Raw genomic sequence first — 24739 nt, forward strand, 5'->3', positions numbered from 1 at the left:
TTTTATGAATTTACTCATTTAATTTTAAAGAGTTGTTTTGGTTTTGAAATTCGAATGTCATTTTATTTATGAGTTGCTGCATGCACAAACTCCCAACCAACACTTGTTTAAGCGGACGAGTGAGTTGAGAACTTGACCAACCAAGTTGGTTTTTAGATGTCATTTTATAGTTATCAATTAATTATATATGTTTTGGATAATAAACGAAAAGGCTCTTTGTTCTTTACTTTTAACTCTTAAGACACAAGACATTTCACAGTAATATGTTGAGTACAGTTCAAATTGTGATAATTTGTATTCGTTAAATAACTACCAAAAAGTAAATAACAGTTAACAGTTGAATTGGTTTTTTAATAGAAGATGTGGCAGTGCCAACTCTTATTCTTGCTTGAAATTAAGGCATCCTTCATGTCTTTTCAATTTGTCACACTATGAAGTAAGTAAAGTGTAAACTCCATAACAAAATGTGTTTTCATATCAAGTGTGGTGGGGCTAAGGGAAAGATAAATGATCCATTTCGAGGCAGTTCCCTAATCCAAATCCCTCACCTCCACCTTTAGGTGTGGCAGTAAGTCAGTAACCTTGTCATGTCTTATGGATCCTATATCAATCTCTCTCTAATTCTAACGCCAAAACTTATGTCCCTTTAGCTTAAACTTAGTAAAGGAAAAATCATCAACTTATTGGTAACTGCAAAATTTTTGTTTATTTATTTTCCACTTTAGGGAAACAAATATATATGCATTAGTGTAATAGTAGTACAGGAAAAAATACATATATAATAATAACGAAATTCTAGGCCTGAAATGTGAATGTATTAATTGATTGATTCATAATTGTGACTTGTGTGATGAATACAAGCTATGATCTCTTTCCAGCAAGGGCAGCACATGTATATTCCAGTTTTCTATACATATATGAAAATTGCAAAGTCAGCATAATTATTAAAGTCGCACATGCCTTACTCGCCGCTAGAATTTATTCAGAAAACAATTGGAAATACAAATGGCCCTTGTCTTTCTTTCTTGCAAGGGAGAAAATTATGTAACCATTTTTAAATGTTCCTATGTTTCCTAGTTGATTAGAGGATTGAGAATATTCTCATAAGTTTACCCGCACGTGCGTAACTGTAAATTCATTAATTAAGAAAGAAAAGGCAATCTTAGTGGCCCTTATTTCCACATTTATGAAACATTATTGAGAAAATACTTAGTTTGGTCCTTGAAATCACACTCGAGTCTCAATTTAGTCCTCGACCTCAATTTAGTCCTTCAACTTTTCAAATTTTAATCACGTTAGTTCCTACAATAGTTTTTGTTACAGAGTTAATTGAAAAGTTTGGAGACTAAATCGAGGCAATTAAAACTTTAAGGACTAAATTGAGGCTCGAGTGTAACTTCAGGGACCAAATTGAGTATTATCTCTTTATTATTCTTTCACAACTTATGATACATAAACAAGGTAGTATAGGAAAAGAATGAATGGTATGTGGCAACGTTGCAAGGTTTGATTCGATAGCGAAATGAGGGAAAGCCGTTATAGAAAAAGAGAGGAAACAGTTAGTGTCTTCTCAAAGTTTCATTGATGATAAAGTGATGAGAATGAAGAATGAAGCAGTTGTTTTAGACTAGACTCTCGAGTATGGCAAAAAAAAACAGCAGCTCCAATAGGGTAACTTTTCCTACCAGATGCTACTCTGTTCTCTAAATATATTTGGTTCTTGGCTTTCATAGCAAGACAAATCAAATACGTGCCCACCACCTTTGCTTATACCCCAAAGCACCCAACTACAACACTTAATAGGAACACTAATCACTTCTCCTATTCTAACTGTTAAAAAGCCTTCTTATGCTTCTCAAACAAGTATAATAAGAAATTGGGCAATGGGGGTTGGCTTGGCCTCACACCTCTAACTGAATTTTAATCATGCTCTTCCCTCACACTACTTATTCTTAAGCTCACACCACATTCAACCATCAAAGCAAAATAACTTGCAACATTTGAGAGCCTAGCTATCTTCACAATGGTGCTTGCTTACCCTTCTAAGGTGCTAGTTGGACTCTCTTTGGACTCAGATGACAGCAAGGAGCTTCTCTCATGGGCAATAAGAGTCCTTGCCAATCCAAATGACAGCATTGTGGCAGTGCATGTTCTTGGTTAGTTAGTCAGTCACTCAATTCATTACATGGTTTTCCAATATTGTTTTTATTATTCTCAACACTAAAACTATGTGTTCATGCTGTGACAATACTTCAGTTACTGAGGATAAGAAGAAGCGCGCCTCGGTCAGAAAGAGGCAATCACAACTTCGGCAAGCAAAGGCTCATGTCATATCTATGCTTGGAGAATTTGCACAAACATGTTGGTCTAAGCAGGTATACCTCATTCTCCATCAGGATCAAGATGGCCAAATTTTTTTGTAATAAGTATTGAGTCTAACTCTAACATGTGAATGCTTTATCAGGTTAATCTGGAGGCAAGAGTGGCATTCAGTTCCACAGTAGGTGGAGGTTTAGCTGAGGAAGCCAAGTCCATCAATGCTGATTTTCTTCTTCTACGTGGCTCAAGAAATCCAAAAAACAAGTAAGAACTAGTGATGATGTAACAATCATCATATCATGAATTTCCATTGTCAAGATCAGACATGACAAATGTTTATTTTGTTCCTTATAGGAATGGAAGTTCCAAGGGAATTAGCAAGTATTGCTTTGAGCATGCACATGAAGGCTGCACTGTGGTCTCGGTTGGGAAATTCGCCAAGGCAGAGCAAGGTACCAGTTCAAATCCAAAGCATTCTCAAGGTAGTTTAATTCTCTGGAATGAAAAATGAAAATTGAAACCGAATGACAAATCCCTTATACATTATATTATCACCAACAGATGACAGTGAAGCAAGTTCTAAATGGTTATCTAAGGATGATGACAATCAAGGTGACAAGGCTGCTACCTTCCCTGTTCTGAATGAATTCATGTCTGACTCTGAGTCTAAAGAACAGAACAGTTCGCCAAGAACAGTACTAGATGCGCTGGAAGGGCAATCTAACAGCACAGAAGATGATACATTCAGCACTATGGTCTCAAGCACCTGCACCACAGATACACCTAAGAGAAGATCAAAGCCTCAATCTCCCTTGAGGCGCATAGCCTCCTTCCTCGGATCACCATTCCGAAGAAAACATAGCATGTCCAAGAATGAAAAGGCTCAGCCCTTGTTGAAGTGCTTCAGCTATGAGCAGATAGCCAATGCTACTAATGAATTCCACCAAGGTACATACTACATAGCCTTAGAAACATTATGTGATGTTGCAATCATACATAATCACAGTCCTCATTCCTTTTTCTCATTCATGTATAGATAATTTGGTCGGGAGAGGCGGATACTCAGAAGTATACAAAGGTGATCTTTGTGATGGAAGAAGCATTGCTGTGAAGAGATTGGCGAAGGACAACAATGATCCTAACAAGGAGAAAGAGTTCCTCATGGAATTGGGAGTTATTGGACATGTCTGCCATCCTAACACTGCATCCTTAGTTGGATGCTGCGTCGAAAATGGACTCTATCTAGTCTTCAATTACTCTCAGAATGGAAACTTGGCAACTGCATTGCACGGTAAGTGGAAGAGGAAGAGGAACTTGAATTCCTGTTTGTTATCTGAGATTATCAAATGCACTTGAATGAATGAATGAATGATTATCAGGTAAAGGTGGAGATTCACTTGACTGGCCAATCAGATACAAGATTGCTATTGGAGTTGCAAGGGGGCTCCATTACCTTCATAAATGTTGCAAACACAGGATAATTCATCGCGATATCAAAGCTTCCAATGTTCTTCTAGGCCCTGATTATGAGCCACAGGTAGTTAGAAAGAACATATAGATATAGCATCATTAAGAGTTGGAAAAAGTTGTTTTGTTTTTAAGAAATTGTTTGATATGTCAGATAACAGATTTTGGGCTTGCAAAGTGGCTTCCAAACAAGTGGAGTCATCATGCAGTGATCCCAGTAGAGGGGACATTCGGATACTTAGCACCAGAGTACTTCATGCATGGAATAGTGGATGAGAAAACAGATGTTTTTGCATTTGGTGTTCTTCTTCTTGAGATTGTAACTGGACGCAGACCTGTTGATTCATCAAGCCAAAATCTTCTCCTTTGGGTACTCTTCAACAATTTAGCAACATGCATCATGCATTCATGCTTGCTACAAACCACATCATTAATGAATATATATGATCATCCGTGCAGGCAAAGCCTCTGATGGAATCAGGGAATATTGGAGAGCTAGCTGATCCAAAAATGGATGGTAAATATGATGAAGAGCAACTCTATAGGTTGGTGCTTACAGCTTCATACTGTGTCAGACAAAATGCCACGTGGCGCCCTCCAATGAGCGAGGTAAATAACAAGGTGGAAACTCAAGTACAGTCGACTTCACGTGAAGTTGATACTTGAAAGCGTTAGATGATTTGACTGATTTGACTAAATTTTCATCTAACAGCTCTCAGATATCAACTTCACGTAAAGTCAACTTCACCTGAATTTTCACCGAATAACAAATATTTTGAGACGAGAAGAATAATACACATGACAAAAATATTATTTGAATACGAAAATTAATTACTAAAATCAGCTATTATGTATTGTGATAAATACATGTCTTGTTTAGTTTATTTTTAATATGTATTTTGTATTTTAATTTATATTTTATATTAGTGTCTGATTTTGATAACTGATTCTGGTGTACACTTAATATATAGTTGGATTATGAATATGAATTCATTCTTTTTGTTTTTGGTATTGTACAGGTGTTAGAGTTGCTGGCAAGTGGGAATGACTGTGAGGCAGGGAAAAGTTGGAGGATCCCAAAATTCACTTCAGATGAATTGGATGATTATTCTATGGTGTTTGGATATGATGTCCCCTCACACATATCTCTCGAGGATTTTCTCTGAAAATTAGTTTACATTTATTATATACACAATAATATATTTTAGGGCTGTGACATGAGTGTAGTAATAATAAAGTCAAGTCAGTGGTATAGATCTAGTTTGGGTTATATATATATATATAGTTTTGTGACTAATGTATGACTTTTTCTTCCACTTTTTTGGAGGTTATTTTATACACATTAGTCTAGTCAATCTTAGTTAACAAAATGTGGAGAGAGTTTTCAATTCTTTTCTTGGAATATAAGATTAGAATTTTTATGAAGTTTTTAGGGAACTGTTCTTGCAATTATTAATTTGCGTTTGATTTTATCTATATGAGAAATTTGTTTGTAATTTGTAAATATGTGTATACTCTGTTTGATTAATCTTTTTGGATTATTTCTTTTTTTTGGAATTCAAACTGGATGTGGGCTAAACTGGGTTCTGTTCATTTCTTATAGACTATAGTATAGATAAGTGTGAGACACAAAAGCCCAAAAAATAGATGAAGTTTACGAAAATAGTATTAGAATATTAGTATAATTTTAAGCCTATACTGTCATTAAAATATTAAAGCTCAGAGCTATTAAAACCCAAAAAAGGAAAAGGAAATTGTATCATAACCTGAAAACATAAGGACAATGTAACGTATTTTGCTTTGCAAAAAAGAGAAAGTTTAGGAGAACAGTATTTTTATTAAAATTTGATCAGTACTTAATCATTAAAAGAAAAGTGAATAATTTCACACTATTAGATGTAATTTCACACATTAAAAATACTAATGATGACTAATTGATGGCTACAAATTACAAAAATTGCTGGCCTCCTAACACTCATCTCCAAAAAATATAACTGTTGGTATTTTCTCCGTACATCTCTGAACGGAAGAAGTTTTCATCTAAATGCTCGGTGCTAAAGACCCAGGCGGGGTCCACAAGACCATCGTCCGTCACCAGAAGAACAGGACCAGCTCAAGAGGAGCAAGAAGAAAGTGAGAAAGGATGGAGAGGGATTTTCGAGAACCCAAATCCTTGTCCCAAGAGTTGAAGACTAGATGTATGAAAAAGAGGGATGCTGCCGATAAGTTTTATGGAACGAAACCTTCGCCCAAATGGTAAAGGGAAGCCCAATGAAAAATCAAAAGGAACGAGAAAAGATAGGAGAGGATGGAAACCTTTCAAGCACTGAAAGCATGCTCGAAGAAGAGAGAATCAGAATAAAAGAAGTTGAAGGTGGATTATTTAATATCATTATTAGTGAAAATATAGAGAGAAAATTGTGGAAATCTTGGTGGGACACTTTGATAGTGAAGCTCCTAGGAAGAAGATTGGGATATGCAGCAATGAAGAGGAGGCTAGTGAATATGTGGGACAAGAAGGGAACTATAAATGTCATAGATCTCACTAATGACTACTACCTAGTTAAATTTTATGCTAATGAGGATTTTGATTTTGCTTTACTAGAAGGGTCATGAAAGGTGTATGATCACTGTCTTACAATGAGACTTTGGGAGCCTAACTTCAATCATTTAAAGGCATCCATAGACAAGGTAACAGCATGGATAAGATTACCAGGTTTACCTATAGAGATATATGATAGAACCATCTTAAGGAAGATAGACAACCTGGTTGGAAGAACAGTGAAAGTACACAATACTATAGCTGAAAGGAGTAGAGGCAAGTTTGCACGATTATGTGTTGAGGTGGATGTAACAAAACCTTTGATGAAAAAATATATGATAAATGGGGAGGTTTATCATGTGGAATATGAGGGTATTAATCAAATTTGTTCCAATTGTGAAAAGATAGATCATAAACAAGCCAACTGTCCTACTAAGAAAGATAGAGTAAAAGTCTCAAATGGGGATCAAGGTAAACAACAAACCAATATAGAGAAGAACCAACAAGCAAATCTGTAAGTAGACACTGATAAAATAGAAAGTAATAACAAGCTAGATAAAAGGAAACAAGTTGTGCAAGAAACTAATGATATTTATGGTGGCTAGATGGTGGTGCAAAGACCAAGAAGAAATAAGGAAAAATAGAAGAGAGAGCTCTAAGATAAATGGGGAAACAAGAAAAACTAATGGTGACAATCAAAGCAAATACAACCAATCCAGGTTTAAGGTGCTACTAGAGGAAGAAACAGTAAAGGAACAAGAGAAAAGGGTAGAAGAGACACCAGAAGAACCAAGAGATTAGGAAAATGGAAAAGAGAGTATCCAGATGAGTAACTAGCACAACACACAACCTGAAAAGAAGAAAGAAGGAACAAACAGTCAGAGCAGCAGTAAAAAAACACATATAGCAGAACACAACAACAAAGATAAAAACATTACAGAAAACACAACCATAAATCAACCAAATATTGGAAAATAGAGAGAAAAAGAGAGGGAGAAATACAGAAAATGACTACAGAGACAGATACAGAAATAACCATTGTTCACCATCAAGAAAATTGGGTCGAAAATACTATTTCATCCCAAATCATTTTGGAAGAGGGAATAAAAACTACCATACAGAATCCACCTAATGAAGGGAGACCACCAAATCTTATGACTATTGTGGAAGATAGAGGTGATAGTATGGAATTAGAAAACTTGGAGAAGGAGCTTAACCTATCTCTGCTTGATGAAATAGACTTTACTATGCTTGAATCCAGTGCCCTTCGGGACATTGAAATGCAAATCAACTTATGTGACTTTGTTGAGGTTTGTTTTTTGTTATTCACCTATTTTCCATGATTAGCCTGGTTTGGAATACTAGGGGTGCGGCTAGTGGAGCTTTTAGACGCACCTTAAAAGAGACCATGAGATAAAGTAAGTCGGATATTGTTGTCTTATTAGAACCCAAGTGTAGTGGTGACACTGCTAGAAGAGTCATTCACCAATTAGGCTTCTCTCATTTCATTGTAGAGGAAGCTCAAGGTTTTGTGGGGGAGGGGGGGCATTTGGGTTTGTTGGAATAGATCTGATATAGCCATTACTTGCCTTAAAACTCATATAAAAATCCAGCAACAAGGAGAGAAGGAGTGGTATATGACGGCTGTCTATGCTAGTCCTCAAAGTAAAAAAAAAAAAAAGAATACTTTGGCAGAAAGTTCTTAATATCTCTGACAATTGAGTGGGGGATTAGCTTATATCAGGTGATTTTAATGAGATTAAAGAGGGTGTAAAGAAGAAAGGGGAGCTGAGTGGATATCAGAGCTTGTAGGGCATTTGCCAAATGGATAAATAATTGTGGGCTCATTGATTTGGGTTTTATAGGATCCAAATTTATTTGGAGGGGTCCGCATTGGAAAGGGCAAGACAGGGTCTTTAAAAGACTCGATAGAGCCCTCTCCAACTGTAGATGGAGAACTAGATTCCATGGGGCTATTGTTGAAGTGCTGGCAAGAACTAATCCTGACCATCATCCTCTGCTAATCAGAAATATAGGAACCAAAAGTGAGAAAAGTGGCAAGCCTTTCCGTTTTGAAGCCATGTGGGCTCTTCACCCTGATTTTCAAGTGTTTGAAGTCGAGTTGGAATAAGTACTATGATTTGCTGCCAGCTCTTAACACTTTGAAGGAAGATCTCTTAAGGTGGAATAAAGACACTTTTGGCAACATCTTTAGAGATAAAAGAAGAATTTTGAATAGGCTTGCTAGAATTCAAAGAAGTCATTCCTATGCAATAACCCGTTTTTGGAAGAACTTGAACACAATCTCAACAAGGAGCTTGGTGATATGTTGAACAAAGAAAAAGCTTTTTGGATGCAAAAATCAAGGCAGAAATGAATTGTAGAAGGAGATAAAAATACAAAATATTACCATACTAAGACAGTGATAAGGAGGGGGAAGAATAAGATTCACAAGCTTAGGGCTATGAATGAAAACTGGATAGAAAAGGAGGAAGACCTGAAGGCTATGTCATCAACCACTTTCGAAGCATCTACCAAGAACAAGTAAGCACTGTCCCTATTGAGAATTTGCATTTAAATTATCCTAATTTCAACTCCGTTGATTGCAGGAACCTTATTGCCATGCCAACAGAAGCAGAGATTAAAAGAGCTGTGTTCAGCATTGGATCCCTGAAGGCTCCAGGGAGTGATGGTTTTTCATCCCTCATCTACAAAAATAATTGGGAGATCATGGGAAAGAAGCTTTGTTATTTTATTTGAAATTACTAGAAGGACCCGAATTTGATCAAAGAATGCAATGCAACCCTCTTGACTCTGGTGCCTAAGACGAATAACCCAGAATTCATAAAAAAATTTAGACCCATTGCCTTGTGTAACGTTTGCTATAAAGTGGTCACAAAGATAGTGGTGGAAAGAATCAAACCCCCATCTGAATGATAGGATTTTTATTCATCAGTCCAGCTTTATTCCAGGCAGAAAAATACAAGACAACACAGTTATAGCAACTCCGTTGATTGCAGGAACCTTATTGCCATGCCAACAGAAGCAGAGATTAAAAGAGCTGTGTTCAGCATTGGATCCCTGAAGGCTCCAGGGAGTGATGGTTTTCCATCCCTCATCTACAAAAATAATTGGGAGATCATGGGAAAGAAGCTTTGTTATTTTATTTGAAATTATTAGAAGGACCCGAATTTGATCAAAGAATGCAATGCAACCCTCCTGACTCTAGTGCCTAAGACGAATAACCCAGAATTCATAAAACAATTTAGACCCATTGCCTTGTGTAACGTTTGCTATAAAGTGGTCACAAAGATAGTGGTGGAAAGAATCAAACCCCCATCTAAATGATAGGATTTTTATTCATCAGTCCAGCTTTATTCCAGGCAGAAAAATACAAGACAACACAGTTATAGCTAAGGAGATGATGCATACCATGAAGTGGATAAAGGGGAAGAAACAGTTCATGGCCATCAAAATAGATTTTGAAAAGGCTTACGACAGGCTGAGATGGAGTTTTGTGCATCAAAGATTGCAGGAGTTTAAAATTCCAGAACAAATGATTTTGCTAATCATGAATTGCATCAGTTCGGTCAGCTACAATATAATCTGGAATGGTAGTAGAACAGAAAGTTTTGATCCTATCAGGAGCTTGACGCAGGAAGACCCAATGTTTTCCTACCTTTTTGTCGTATGCATGGATAAGCTATCCTATTTGATTAAAGACCAAGTTCAAAAGGAACGTTGGAAGCCGATTAAAGTTGGAAAGGGTGGACCTGAGATCTCGCACCTAATGTTCGCGGATGACTTACTACTTTTTGTGAAAGTGACGATGGAACAGATTACAAATGTCATAGAAGTTATGGAGATGTTCTGTAAAGCATCAGGGCTCAAAATAAACAATGACAAAACCTCTATAATCTTCTCTAAAGGAATGGATGTAGCAGTCAAAAGAGAAATTCTTTGCAAGCCTGGTTTTAGAGAGCAAAAAGAACTGGAAAAATATCTAGGAGCAATGGTAACTAACAAAAGGGTTGGAAAAGAAAATTTCAAAGATATCTTGGAAAGGGTTCAAAACAACTTTAAAGGCTGAAAAACTAAATGCCACTCCTTGGCTGGGAGGTATACTCTGGCCCACTCTGTGTTGAATCCCATCCTAAATTATAATATGTAACATGATAGAGTCCCGAGAGAAATTTGTCAAGAGGTGAAAAAGCTCCAAAGGAGTTTTATTTGGGGTGATGACCAGAATCAAAAGAAAATGCACTTAGTGGGGGTAAAAAACTCTATGTCAACCAAAACATGCAGGAAGAATGGGGTTTAGGAATCCAACCATCATGAATGATGCGTTTCTTTTGAAGAATATGTGCCAGGCCTTAGAAAATCCAAATACACTATGGGTTCGGGTTCTATCCTATAAATATTGTAATGGGAGGAATTTGAACAGTAATAGCTCTTCAAAAACTACAGAATCTCAATTATGGAAAGAAATCACAAAGCTTTGGCCCAAGTTCAACAATGGCACCATCCAATATATGAAAAATGGGTTGTCTACTCTATTCTAAAAACATCAATGGATTGAAGGGGAAGCTCCTCTCATGGAATCAGCTTGTGACCCAGCTAATATAGACACTGAAAGTTTGGTGTGGGAATGGACCAATGGAGAAGAAATGTGGGACACAGAGAAACTTACTAACAATTTACCCCAAGATAAAGTGGAGAAGATTCTTAAAATTGACCCTCCCAAAGCTGAGAACGAGGACGATAAAAGAGGGTGGAAACACTCTTAAGATGGAGACTTCTCTATTAGTGCAACATACAAAGCTCTATCAAACTGGCCTAAATGGGAAAAAACGACCTGGACAAGCCTCTGGAGTTGGAAGGGACCACAAAGAGCAAAAGTTTTTTTATGGACAGCCATGCACAGAAGAATCATGACCAACCGAGAAAAGCTAGAATTTTCGAGGGTAATAAAATTTGTCAACTTTGTAACGGAGATGCTAAATATGTACTACATGTGCTTAGAAATTACCCTAAAGTCTCAACTATTTGGTGTAAACTTATCAATATCAAATTTATTCCTTAATTCTTTCAACTTAATTGGGAGCAATGGATAGAAACTAACCTCAAGAAGCAATAGAGTGCGGACACTGAGTTGAACTGGAAAGACATTTTCATTACTACATGCTGGAGATTATGGCATTGGAGGAACAAGGAATTAAACAATAATCAATATCAAAGACCACCTCAACCACACAATGAGATCATCAAATAGGCTAAGAAAATACATGAGCTTTTGAGAAGACCTCACCAAGTAGGGAAGCAAGGAGCGAAAACAAAGAGGAACATTTGCTGGAACCCATCCTCCATGGGTGAGTCAAGTTGAACACGAACGGGTCGGCGGTGAGAACTCCTCCAGCAAGTGGGTGCGGCGGCCACCTGCGGACGGAAGAAGGAAGATGGATTGCGGGTTTTATTTGCAAAATTGGGGGAAGATCAGCGTTTGATGCAGAGTTTTGGGGTATATACAAGGGTTTGAGTTTGGCTTGGGTTATAGGTTTCTGTAGAATTATTGCAAAGATTGATTCTGTAGCAGTGATAAGTCTCTTGAATGGGGGAAAGAATTTGGGGAGACACCCTAACCCCATAATCAGGAAAGTGAATGAACTGAGGAGAAGAGAGTAGAGTATAATTTTTGTACAGATTTATAGAGAGAAAAACAGGAGTATTAATTACCTGGCTAGATTGAGTATAAACTCAGAAACTGACTATATTTTTTGGGATTTATCTCCTCCTGAGTTTCTTAGTATTCTCAGAGATGATAAAAGACGGGCTACTTTATCCCGTTTAGTTTGTAGTAGGTTCTCTTTTCTTGAGCTTCAACCCCGAATAATATTAACAAAAAAGGACAATGTATAAAGGGAGAAAAATATAAGAAAAAGAAAACGTTCGACCTAATATCATCACGAGCAAGATCCAAGAAAAAAAATTAAAAAAAAAGTCAATAATCACAAGAAAACCCAACAAATAAAAAAGAAGAAAAAGTACTCATTATCACATAACAACAAAAAAAGAAGTTGAAACGTTTTTACTATTTTATTTTTCAATTGACAGATATCATTTTCTATTTTCTTTTGTTGGTGTAATTTTTTATTTTTTGGTCGAATTTTATTTATAATTATGTTAAGTGTATATTAAAATCACTCACTAAAAATATAAAATATATATTAAAAAAATAAATTAATACAAATATATAGTAATTAATTTTAATATATAAATAATATTCTTGTTTTACTTCTTCTGAAAGATAACTTTTTTATTTGTTGAAGGAAAGAAAATGCCTTTTTTGGTGTACATAAAGTAAACGCTTTAAACCCAAAACTAATAAAGAAAGAAACACAAAAAAAAAAAAAGACCTAAATAAAAACAAATCTCAGCTTTTAATTGATATTTTATTTACGCGAAACATTAAGAAAAATATTACGTGATCATTAAAATTAATTATTAAATTAATCATTATATTTTTTATATAATATATATTTAATTTTTAATATATATTTTATATTTTAATATGTATTTTACATGAACATAATATTATTGTCCAAATATTAAATACACCTATCTTTTAGTGTAAAAATTTCTTTGGTTCCCTATTCACTTATTCAGTAACACTTCAATTCGAAGTCAACATATAATTTAATTTTTGTAGACAATTTTATCTTACTTGCTTCAGTAATTAGGCAACAATAAACATATGTGTTTAATAAAAGAAATAAGCAAAAAATAGATCAAACAATAGAATCAACTTATCAAGAAGAAATTAGTTTGCTTCATTGACAAGGTCCTGGACAACGCACTAAGAAAAAATGAATACGGCTTTAGGTCCGTAGAGAGCAACAAAGTCGTTTTCAAAAATAACAATAATAAGTAATAAAATGTAGTAGGTAAGATAAACCAAGTAGAGGGCCACCACCACCATCTCAATTTTCATTTAGTCTTCCCCCTTCACGTGGCCATTGGAAGCAAAGGACCCATCCATAGAATAACCAAGACGACAGATCCTTACACAACCGTATCATAAGGCAGTGTTTGGTTGTTAATACATTTCAACTGTTTATTTAGAGAGACACCAATTTTAAAGACACATGTTAAAATACAACGATTCATAAAATATAAAATACATATTTTAATGTCAATGAATTATAACTCAAATAACTTAATAGAGATAATACTAGAATGTTCTGTGTGATGGTGGGTCTCCAATTAAGTGGGGTTTAACCAGTGGTATCCAGTATGACTTCTTTCAGGTTCTATCCAATCCAATATCACCTGAAAACCCAATTCTGCCAAAACCCCCGCAAAAGCAAGAAGGAAACTACCTATCATTTTTCTCTCTTTCTTTGACCTGGCTCGTTGTTCAATATCTCGGCTGCTCAAGAAGTTGGACTAGCAGCTCCTCCGACCCGGAGTGGATTCTAGGGGAAGGGCGGAGCCTCACCTTGCAGTAGGCGTTGCTGGGACGGGTTCCAACTGGATCCACAATTTTGAAACAAACAAAAAAAATAAAACAAAAGAAATAAAGAGGCTATTAGCCATGGGAAGTACAACAGAGAGAGTGAAGCTTCATTCATTCTTTTGAATGAAAAAGAAACACGAAGCATAGCATCGAAGGAGAAGAGAAAATTTGGGGGAAAAGAGCATTACCATTTTAATCACATTGACCTGATAAATTCGCTCCATTTCTTATGAAATTTTAGTATGTTATTCCTGGTATAGAGATGAACATTAGAATATAACTTGCTAGTTGTATTGCCTTCTCTTTTGCCTGATTTGAGATACCCACTTTTGTGGAGGGTTTATGTTGATTCCATCAGTTTTGATTATGTATTTTGTTGATTGTTGAGATGCTCTAGTATCACTAGGAAGACTGTTTGTGTACCCATTATTCTGATAGTGGAAGATTTTTTTGGACTAGGTCCCGTGGGTATTTTGTCCCTCTTTTGGGGGATTTTTCACGTTAAAATTCTGGTGTCTGGTTATTTAATTTTTGCCATTATATTTGCTGCTTGGAGTATCTTTGGTATTACTTATTTAATCGCACAGGTTGTGGAAAAATTATTTCTGGTGCTTCCGCTTTTAGACAGGTTCTTGTTTAAACCTATGTTGAGTTTTTTCAACAAAGTGGTATTCAGAGCTTTGGTTGTTTATCTCTGTGCTGATTAAATGGAGGAAAATACTCATGGACCGAATATGGTCAAATTGAATTCCCAAAATTATTCAATTTGGAAGACCCTCATGGAAGATATGTTGTATAGCAAGGACTTGTATGATCCTGTGGAGGGGGATAAATCCAAAGGTACTAAATTCGATGTTGAATGGAAGAAACTGAATCGGAATGCAGTTGCTTTGATTAGGCAATGACTTGATCTTAGCGTGTATCCACATGTTGACACCGAAACGAATGCTGAGAAGATGTGGAATAAATTGAAGGAGTTATATGAGAGGAAGAATGTGCAAAATAAAGCATTCTTGATTAGGAAGCTTGTCAAGAAGAAGGTAAATCAATGCCGGAGCACTTGAGCATTTTTCAGGAGACAGTGAACCAACTGACAAATAATGAAATCACTTTGAATGATGAGTTACAAGCCTTGTTGTTGTTGAGCTCTTTGCCTGATAGTTGGGAAGTTCTGGTTGTGATACTGACTAACTCAGCTCCAAATGGGAAGTTGACGTTAGCAATGATTAAAGAGAGCATGTTGAATGAAGAAGTCAGAAGAAAAGAGCGAGGTTTGACTAATGCCTCCTCCCAGTCAGAAGCACTTGTTTCAGAGTTATGGGGGAGAAGTCAAAGTAGAAAACCTCATAGTACCGACAAGTCAGAGAGTCGAAGCAAGTCAAGAGGAAAGTACAAGCCAAGAAAGGAGTTCATTTGTCACAATTGTGGCAAGTCGGGGCATATCAAGAGGTATTGTAGGTTCTTGAAAAGAGAACAATCAAGGGAAAGAAACGAAGACAAAGGTAAAGATAGTGATAAAGAAACTGCTGCTATTGTTTATGAAGATGTTCTTATCACATATGATGAAAATTATGTGAATCTTGTCTGTGATGATTTCACTTGGATTATAGACTCTAGTGCCTCATGTCATGTCACTCCGAGGCGTGAATTTTTCACTTCCTATATTACTGAAAATTTTGGCAAGATCAAATTGGGAGATAAAGGAGTGTGTGATATCATTGGTATGGGTGATATGTGGCTTGAAACTAACATGGGATGCAAGTTGCAGTTGAAGAATATTAGGCATGTGCTAGATATGCGGTTCAATCTTATTTCAGTGAAGGCATTGGATCAAGAGGGGTATTGCACTTCCTTTGGTAGTGGAAAATGCAAGATTACCAAAGTAGCTCTCATTGTTGCAAGAGAAGACAATAGTCTCACTACTCTCTACTAGTTGCAAGCAAAGTTGTGCAAAGAAGAGTTAAACGTAGCTGAGGATTCCTCTTCTGATTTGTGGCACATACGTCTTAGTCACTTGAGTGAGAAAAGACTAAGCGTCTTTGTTGGAAAGTATGCTAGAGTATCATTTCATAATTCTGGACCTCATAGGAGATCACATGTTCTAGATTTAGTTCACACTAATGTTTGCACTATGGATGTTAAGACACTAGGTGGTGCATCATATTTTGTTACTTTTATTGATGATTATTCTTGAAAAGTGTGGGCTTTTGTTTTGAAATCTAAAGATCAGGTGCTCGAAATCTTCAAACACTTTCATGCAAGTGTTGAAAGAAAAACAGGAAGGAAATTGAAATGTGTTCGAGCAGATAATGGTGGTGAATACAGGGGTCCGTTTGAAGAGTATTGTAAAGGACATGGGATCAAGCTTGAGAAGACTGTTCCTAAGACTCCTCAACATAATGGAGTTGCAGAGAGAATGAATCGCACTATCAATGATAGAGTCAGGTGTATGCTCTCTCATGCAAAGTTGCCTAAATCCTTTTGGGGTGAAGCGATGAGGACTGCAGTAGATCTGATCAACCTTTCTCCTTCAGTTCCACTTAATGGTGATGTTTCAGAGAAAGTTTGGAAAGGGAAAGATGTCTCCTATAGTCACTTGCGAGTGTTTGGCTGCAGGGCTTTTGTTCACATTCCAAGAGATAATTAGAATCCGAGATGTGATTTTTCTTGAAGACCAAACTATTGAAGACTTGGGGAAGACAGATAAGCCTACAATAACCGTTAGACGTTCTGCTGATGATGAACCTGGTCCTTCTACTAGACCTCCTATTGATGGGGGAGATGTACAAGTTGATAATGATGGTGATGATTTGCATGATGAACCTACACCTCAACTTGAGGTACCAGATATTGAAGTTCCACCTGAACCACCAGTTGAGCCTGAATTGAGAAGATCTACTAGAGAGCATCATTCTTCTCAAAAATACTCTCCTCATGAGTATGTGATGAACACTGAGACTGGGGAGCCAGAGAGTTACCAAGAAGATATGTCTGATGAGCATAAGGAAGATTGGTTGAAGGCCATGCAAGAAGAAAAAAAAAAAAAAATCCTTGCATGAGAATCATACTTTTGAATTGGTGAAGTTACCGAAGGATAAGAGAGCATTCAAGAATAAATGGGTGTTCAAGTTGAAAGCAAATGAAAATGTCTCACGGCCAAGGTACAAAACTCGATTGGTTGTGAAAGGCTTTGAGCAAAAGAAAGGTATTGATTTTGAGGAGATTTTCTCTCCAGTTGTGAAGATGTCCTCTATTCGAGTTGTGCTTGGATTGGCGGCTAGCTTGAATTTAGAGGTTGAGCAACTTGATGTGAAGACTTCATTCCTTCACGGTGATATAGATAAAGAAATTTACATGGAGCAACCAGAGGGTTTCGAGGTTAAAGGAAAGAAGCATCTTGTATGCAAGTTGAAGAAGAGCTTATATGGGCTGAAGCAAGCGCCAAGGCAGTGATACACAAAGTTTAATTCCTTCTTGGAAGGTCGTGGGTATAGTAAGACTTCTTCTTATCATTGTGCGTATGTTAAAAAATTCCCTGATGGTGATTTTATAATTCTCTTACTTTATGTTGATGACATGTTGATTGTTGGTCATGACACTAAGAAGATTGAAAGTCTCAAGAAAGACTTGAATAGATCCTTTGCTATGAAGGATTTGGGTCCTGCAAAGAAAATCCTTGGCATGAGTATCACTCGTGACAGGAAGAATGGGAAACTGTGGTTGTCGCAGCAGAAGTACATTGAGAAGGTTTTAGAGAGGTTTAACATGAATAATTCCAAACCTGTTAGTACTCCACTTGCTAGTCATTTCAAGCTGAGTTCTCAACAATGTCCTACAAGTGAGAAAAAGAAAGCAGAAATGAAGAAGATTCCATATGCATCTGCAGTTGGCAGTTTGATGTATGTTATGGTTTGCACCAGGCCAAATATTGCTCATGCTGTTGGAGTTGTTAGTCGGTTTCTCTCTAATCCTGGCAAGGAACACTGGCAAGCAGTGAAGTGGATTCTCAGATACCTTAATGGTACTTCCAGAGTTTGTTTATGTTTTGGAAGTGGCCAACCTGTGTTGGATGGTTACACAGATGCAGATATGGCTGGGGATCTTGATTCAAGGAAGTCTACTTCTGGTTATATGATGACTTTTGCAGGGGGGAGCTGTGTCGTGACAATCTCGACTTCAGAAATGTGTTGCTTTGTCTACTATAGAGGCAGAATACATTGCTGTTGTTGAAGCTTCTAAGGAACTCTTGTGGATGAAGAAATTTCTACAAGAGTTAGGCATCAATTAAGAAAAGTTTGTGTTATTTTGTGATATTCAGAGTGCTATCCATCTTAGCAAGAATCCGACGTTTCATTCTAGATCGAAACACATAGAGGTGAGGTATCATGGGATACGTCAAGCGCTTGAGATGAAGTCATATGCACTTGAGAAGATCCATACCGATGATAATGGTTTAGATATGATGACTAAGAGTTTACCTGCAGTGAAGTTTGATTCCTGCAAAGAGAAGGCAGGTTTGGTGGAGCAGCCTATCCCCACTTGAGTTAGTGAATGGGAGATTTGTTAGTGGGTTCCAAACTAAGTGGGGCCCACAATTTTAAAACAAAAAAAAATAAAACAAAAGAAATAAAGTGGCTATTAGCCACGGGAAGCACAAGAGAGAGAGTGAAGCTTCATTCATTCTTTTGAATGAAAAAGAAACACGAAGCATAGCGTCGAAGGAGAAGAGAAAAATTGGGGGAAAAGAGCATTACTATTTTGATCACATTGACTTGGTAAATTTGCCCCATTTCTTATGAAATTTTAGTATGTTATTTCTGGTGTAGAGATGAACATTAGAATATAACTTGCTAGTTGTATTGCCTTTTCTTTTGCTTGATTTGAGATACCCACTTTTGTGGAGGGTTTATGTTGATTCCGTCAGTTTTGATGATTTATTTTGTTGATTGTTGAGATGCTCTAATGTCATTTTGAAGACTGTTTGTGTACCCATTATTCTGATAGTGGAAGATTTTTCTGGACTAGGTCCCGTGAGTTTTTTGTCCATCTTTTGAAAATTTTTCCACGTTAAAATTCTTGTGTCTGATTATTTAATTTCTGCCATTATATTTACTGCTTGCAGTATCTTTGATATTGTCTATTTAATCGCACAGATTGTGAAAAAATTATTTCTAATGCTTCCGCTGTTAGACAGGTTCTTGTTTAAACCTGTGTTGAGTTTTCCCAACACTCTCAGAGTTTATTGATATTGCTTTGATCCTCTTCAATAGAAGGAGAAGAACCCCATGCATAGAGTATTAATCTCATCATCAATGACTAACTTATATGATTTTAATTTTAATTTTGTTGTACATGGAATTGCAATTTGCAAATGGCGATGATGGTGATGGTGATAGCTGGGGGAATGGGAATGGACCAGTGTGGAGAGAGTAAGGACGGCAAAGTGAGCCCACAGGAGATGGGCTGGCCCGGGGCGACACGTGAAGAAGATGTGGTGCGTGGAGCCCATTCTGACAATGACCCCACGTGTACCAATTGGACCCACACCTTTTTTCCTCATTAATGTCCATCTCTCAACATTAATAATCACAGACAAGGATGCTAGTTATATCCATATCATCACTTTCATGTTTTCCTCAACCCAAATCCCATTAAACATACTCATTTGGTTCTTCCTATGCTCACCCTCAAAGTATAACAAGAATCAATCTCATTTCTATGATTATATCTACTCTACGAGACCACTAATAATGTTGTAAACTAAGTTTGTCTTTGGTCTTTGAATTCATTCTCATCACCACAAAATGTTCTTCAATGATTGATATATATGGCTCCGATCCGATCTAACAACATGATAAAATAAGATATTAAAAATATAACACAAAAAATAAAAAAATAAAAAAATAAAAATTAATATTTTTATATTTTATTTAATAATAAATTAAATATAAAATAGAATAAAAAATAAAATAATAAAAAACATAATTATAAAATTTTGATAATAATAATAAATTAAAAATAAAAAGTTAAGTTGTATTTTTATTTATTATCTTTGTATCTCAAAACACAATATTTTTATTCATATCTCATCTATTAAATATAATTTTATTTTTTATATTTATATTTAAGTGTTCTGTCTTTATATACTAATACAATCTGGCATAACATTGTCACTTAAATAGTAATGTATTGAGTTCAAGTCATTACTTCTTTGTATTATTAATTTATTATATAAGAAGTATTTCAGATATACCAAAAATTAAAGTGGTCCAATATTTTTAATCATATATCTTAATAAAAAAATATACATAATTAAGATGAATAACTAAAAATATTAAAACACCTTAATTTTTGGCATACCTGAAATTCATCCAATTATATATGTCCTAACAATTGTGTAGTATATCGATGATGATATGTATATCCCTATTTACAAGTGATGCGTTGGATGAATTGCATTTGGTGTGGGACGCGAAAATGTAATATCATATTATCATCCATAGATTTTTATTGTTGATCAAGAGATCGATGGGCCATAGCATAGGTCACATGAGACAATATCTTTAATGGTAAAGTAGTTTTATATATAATTAATAATATCAATTATCTTTTCACGTCAAAAAATCATCTCTTTTCAATTACTTTGTGTGATATTTTTATCATCGTCATAGTAAATTCTCCTCAGTATAGTATCCGGTGAAAATTTAGATATAGTCGACTTTACGTAAAATTGATAATTAAGAGTTCTTAGATGAAAATTTATTTAAATCAGTCAAATTATCTAATGGCTTTTAATTATCAACTTCACATGAAGTCAACTGCACCTGAGTTCCAGATAACTAACGCGAGAGATATCGGTTGATGTCTATGATTACAGCCACTTTAAACAGTTGCTTCCTTTTTTTTTTTTACTTTATTTAGTATTTAAAATGATAGGTAGAAATATTTTTTGTTTCTTTATGTATTAATACTCTTAGATTAAAGTATTAAAAAGAGGAAATATATTTTTTTGAGTTATTTTAAGTCTTTTATATTTTAATTCTTTAATGTAAAATACTCTATCCAAACACTATCAACTTACTTTTAAGATTTAGGAATTAATTTGATTGTCAGGTAAAATTTAAAGACTAAGAATTGATTGTTATCTATCTGCTAAATAGATATTAGAAGATAATAAAGATTAAAATAAATAGTCTAAAGTATTTTTTTATTTATACTCTTTAACTATTGTTAAAATTAATAAATAATTTTAAATATAATAAATATATAAATATAAATATTACATATAAAATTATAAATATAAAATGAAATAAATTAATTTTAAATGATTATCTCTCTACCATTACTCGTAGAAATTAAACATGCATTGTATGAGAATTTGATTCGTGACATAGTAATGCTTAAAGCGCTAAATGGATAGCTTACTTATACATTTAGTTTCGTATTAATTTCAATTTTGAGTTATATATTATCTGTTGGAGTATTGTTCTAAGATTCTAATATTGAACTCATTTGTATTTTATGTTTGATCCCCTTAATTAATTTGGAATGAAATTAATAAAAACTTTAATATACTAGGCTTTCTAATTTCTTAGTATATATACAATTAATCTAAAATATCATTATCGCAATACATTATATTCACCAATTTTTTTTTTCCATGGCAGCAACGCTAATAGACACTTAAAAATAAACTCCTTCCTAGCTAACAAGGATTCCAATGGATGTTGGTTGAATATTATATACCAAGATAATTATATGCATTGATAGAGACATCTAGTTATACCATTTGCAAGTCTTATTATAACAGCGTATCTATTAATAATTCTATCACGAGCTTTTACGACAGTAAAATATTAATACATGAGGTAATGACTATTGAGAAACAATATTGTTCGGGTGAAAACTCAGGTGACGTCGACTTCATGTGAAGTTGATATCTGAGAGCCGTTAAATAAAAATTTAGTCAAATCAGTCAAATCATCTAACGATTCGCACGTATCAACTTTACATGAAATCAACTGCATCTGAATTTTTACCTTTGTTCGTGATCTTATAAATCCAACGTGTCAACCGTGGGACTAATTGGGAGAACCATCCCCCTTCCCTTCCACCGTTTATATATTCAGTATTCTATTCATAGAAACTTCTGGAAAATTAAAGAAAATACCTTTCATCTCATCCTAGAGTATATCCCCTAAACCCCATTGTGTGATTAAAATATGGATGAGAAAAGAAATCAAACTTGAGTTACGACTAACAATAAATCGTACATATGGTAACCTAACATGACACGGAGTCGTAAAAGGATGATAGGTTCTTAATACAAGAATAGTCAAAGGATGATACCTCTCATAAGAAAAACAGATACATTTGGGAAGAAAGGCACCCAATAGAAACGGGGAAAGAGATCCGTGATCAGATTGGAAAAGGACACTTTTTAACTGGAAAGAGAAAGAGACAGAGAAAGCGGTGAAAAGAGTTTACAGTACAGATTCTAATTCTACACAAAGCCCTTTACAGTTTTCTTTTTCCTAATTTTAATAAGTTTACAGAAAAAGATAGAGGGCTTTTTCTCCAGCAGAGCAAATCTTAATGTTCATATGCTCTGCATCAGATCAACGGCCAATTATAAGCATCATGTCCGGACAGATTCAATCAACGGTTACCATAGATTCACTAATCATTCATTATTCTACAATCCCCAAATACTAGCGAGAAAAGAGGAACAGAGCATTTCCCCATGCACCCTACTTTGCCATTCACTCCTTTTCTACGCTACTAAAACGATGGTACGACGCCGTATTGGCTGTCCAGCATGAGACACCCTGGGACACCACCGCCGGGGCTGTAGAGACGATCCACCTCCGACTCGATTTCGGTCCGTTTAGCGAACCGGCCCTTGATCCTGGGCCGGGTTTCTGCATAAGCCTTACGCGAAGCGTATCTTATGGTCTTCTCGAACTTACGGTTCTTCCTCTTCTCCCTGTACCTCAGCACCCTCGCCTCACGGTCCATCCCGCACAGCTGCGTGGCTCCGCCGCCACTTCCCGCCGATCCCATCCCACTCGAATCGGAGCAGTTCCGGCCGAACGAGTACGATATATCCGAGACGGTGTTCCCGTCTGGCACCACTCCTACATCAAGCGAAGACGAAGAAACCTGTTGTGCATAACAAAATTCAAATTTCAATCAGCGAAATTCAAGTTTTCCTCTACAATTTTAAGATGAGCTTGTTATATCTTAGCACTTACGCTTTGGCTAATAGACTGTGATGGATAGTTGAAGGAGGAAAGCTTCGATCTACAAAAATCGATGTCGAAGCAGCTACCTTCGGCATGGTGATTCATCATGGGAGCGGGTTTGGATTGAACCGGAACGACGCTGTCGTTTCCGGCGCTGTTGTTGTTGTTGTTGTTCTGGAAGGAGTTGGAATAATCGAAATCGAGGAAGGGATCCATTTCTGAGAAGAACATCTCCCTTGATTTCATGTCCGGGGCGTCCATAAGCTTTGAGCCGTAGTTTGGGTTGGGAATGAGCCAGGCGGCGTCGTCGTTGGGGAATCCGTCAGAGGAGATGCCGTTGTCGGTTGGGACGACGAAGCTGAAGGAGGCGGCAGAGGCCTTGACGATAGAGTCGGCAGAGTCAAAGAAGGGCTCGACGGGAATGCGCTCGTGGCGGCGGGCGAGGGGGTTAGCAGAGTGGATGTCAGAGTCGCAGGTAACGCAGAGGGCTGCTGCGTCAGCTTTGCAGGTGACCGCAGCAGGTGCCTGCTCGCAGACCTCACACATCCAGACTCGGTCGTGGCGCGAAGCAAGCTTGTTGGCGCAGTGAATCTTGGAATCGCAGGCTATGCAGAGGAAGGCGGAATCAGGGCGGCAGAAGAGTGCGGCGGAAGCGATCTTGCAGGAGTCGCATGGCTTGGGCGGCACGGTCCAGCCGCTCCTCAACCCCTTAAGGCCCATGGCTCTCTCTCTCAATTGTCCAGTAAGCAGCAGCAGTGGTAGTAGTAGTTGCTCCCTGGAGATGTGGATTCTTGATTATTTTTTCTGAATGGGAACGGTGTGTTGATTTCTATTATTATCTAGGGGTTGGAGTGCGTCGTCACATTGAGGAAATCTAGGTGATGACGAATGAAGACACGACACGTGGGTTCTTATTGGCCACGAAAATGGTTCCCTCAGGCCAACAAATATATCTATTTCTATTTAGGAGTAGTAGTTGTCATCGTGTTGTGTCTGTGCCGACGTGGGCCCTCCACGGACACCAAGATCAAATTATCAAATTGGGAAGAGGCGACATGCTCAAGATGCCCACCCCATCCCCACATCGATTTCAAGCCTTCAACATACATCAATAAAAATACATAATTAACTTTGCTTAATTATCGCAGATAAATAATCAATATTAATCTTTTGATTTTAAAAAAGGTATTGTCAAACAAAGAAAATATATATATGGTGGTTGATTTTATAAATACTAAAACAGATGAAAAATGAATGTATTATTCTGTGATTGTCAAAAATTTCTCTGTTTATCAATATTAACTCTTTTTCCCCCCACATATTATTATGGTCCAGCATAATAGACCCCACATTATCTGTTTACAGCTTCAATGACATTTGTGGGAGATTTTATAAGCCAGCACTTGTATACTCCTTTGGTGAAACGAACTGATTCGCCATTTTGAAGCCAGACAAAAACCACCTATGGATGTATACGTAATGTTTTCATCTCATGTATGTGGATATATACTATAGAGACTCGGCAAGTTTCACATTGGAGGCTCAAACTCTTTCATCTTTTCTACTCTATATAAGTGCATACAAAAGGCCAAATTGATTGAAATATTGAACCGAATTTTAAAATGTTGCAATAACATGTAACTTTTTCTATTT

At 36.4% G+C, this 24739-nt stretch overlaps 2 protein-coding genes across 3 annotated transcripts; one reads left to right on the forward strand and one right to left on the reverse strand.

Annotated features, from left to right (window-relative positions):
* Positions 1-1629: 1629 nt before the first annotated feature.
* LOC107641978 (Protein kinase superfamily protein) lies at positions 1630-5338 on the forward strand. 2 transcript variants are annotated; one of them, XM_016345328.3, is made up of 10 exons: positions 1630-2156; positions 2257-2375; positions 2465-2583; positions 2674-2801; positions 2881-3267; positions 3356-3610; positions 3699-3856; positions 3941-4156; positions 4246-4395; positions 4806-5338. In XM_016345328.3, exons 1-10 carry the CDS (start codon positions 2024-2026, stop codon positions 4950-4952), a joined length of 1812 nt encoding a protein of 603 aa, XP_016200814.1. In that variant the 5' UTR covers positions 1630-2023; the 3' UTR covers positions 4953-5338. The 2 variants fall into 2 exon arrangements, with proteins under 2 accessions (XP_016200814.1, XP_016200819.1); XM_016345333.3 differs by having other exon boundaries at positions 1886-2156; positions 2674-2771.
* Positions 5339-22262: 16924 nt separating this feature from the next.
* COL5 (CONSTANS-like 5) lies at positions 22263-24147 on the reverse strand. The gene is made up of 2 exons (XM_016345355.3): positions 23096-24147; positions 22263-23003 (listed from the first exon to the last, which is right to left on the reverse strand). Exons 1-2 carry the CDS (start codon positions 23804-23806, stop codon positions 22623-22625), a joined length of 1092 nt encoding a protein of 363 aa, XP_016200841.1. The 5' UTR covers positions 23807-24147; the 3' UTR covers positions 22263-22622.
* Positions 24148-24739: the final 592 nt, after the last annotated feature.

This window comes from Arachis ipaensis, chromosome B1, assembly GCF_059453495.1.
Source record: "Arachis ipaensis isolate K30076 ecotype BB chromosome B1, ASM5945349v1, whole genome shotgun sequence".
NCBI lineage: Eukaryota > Viridiplantae > Streptophyta > Magnoliopsida > Fabales > Fabaceae > Arachis > Arachis ipaensis.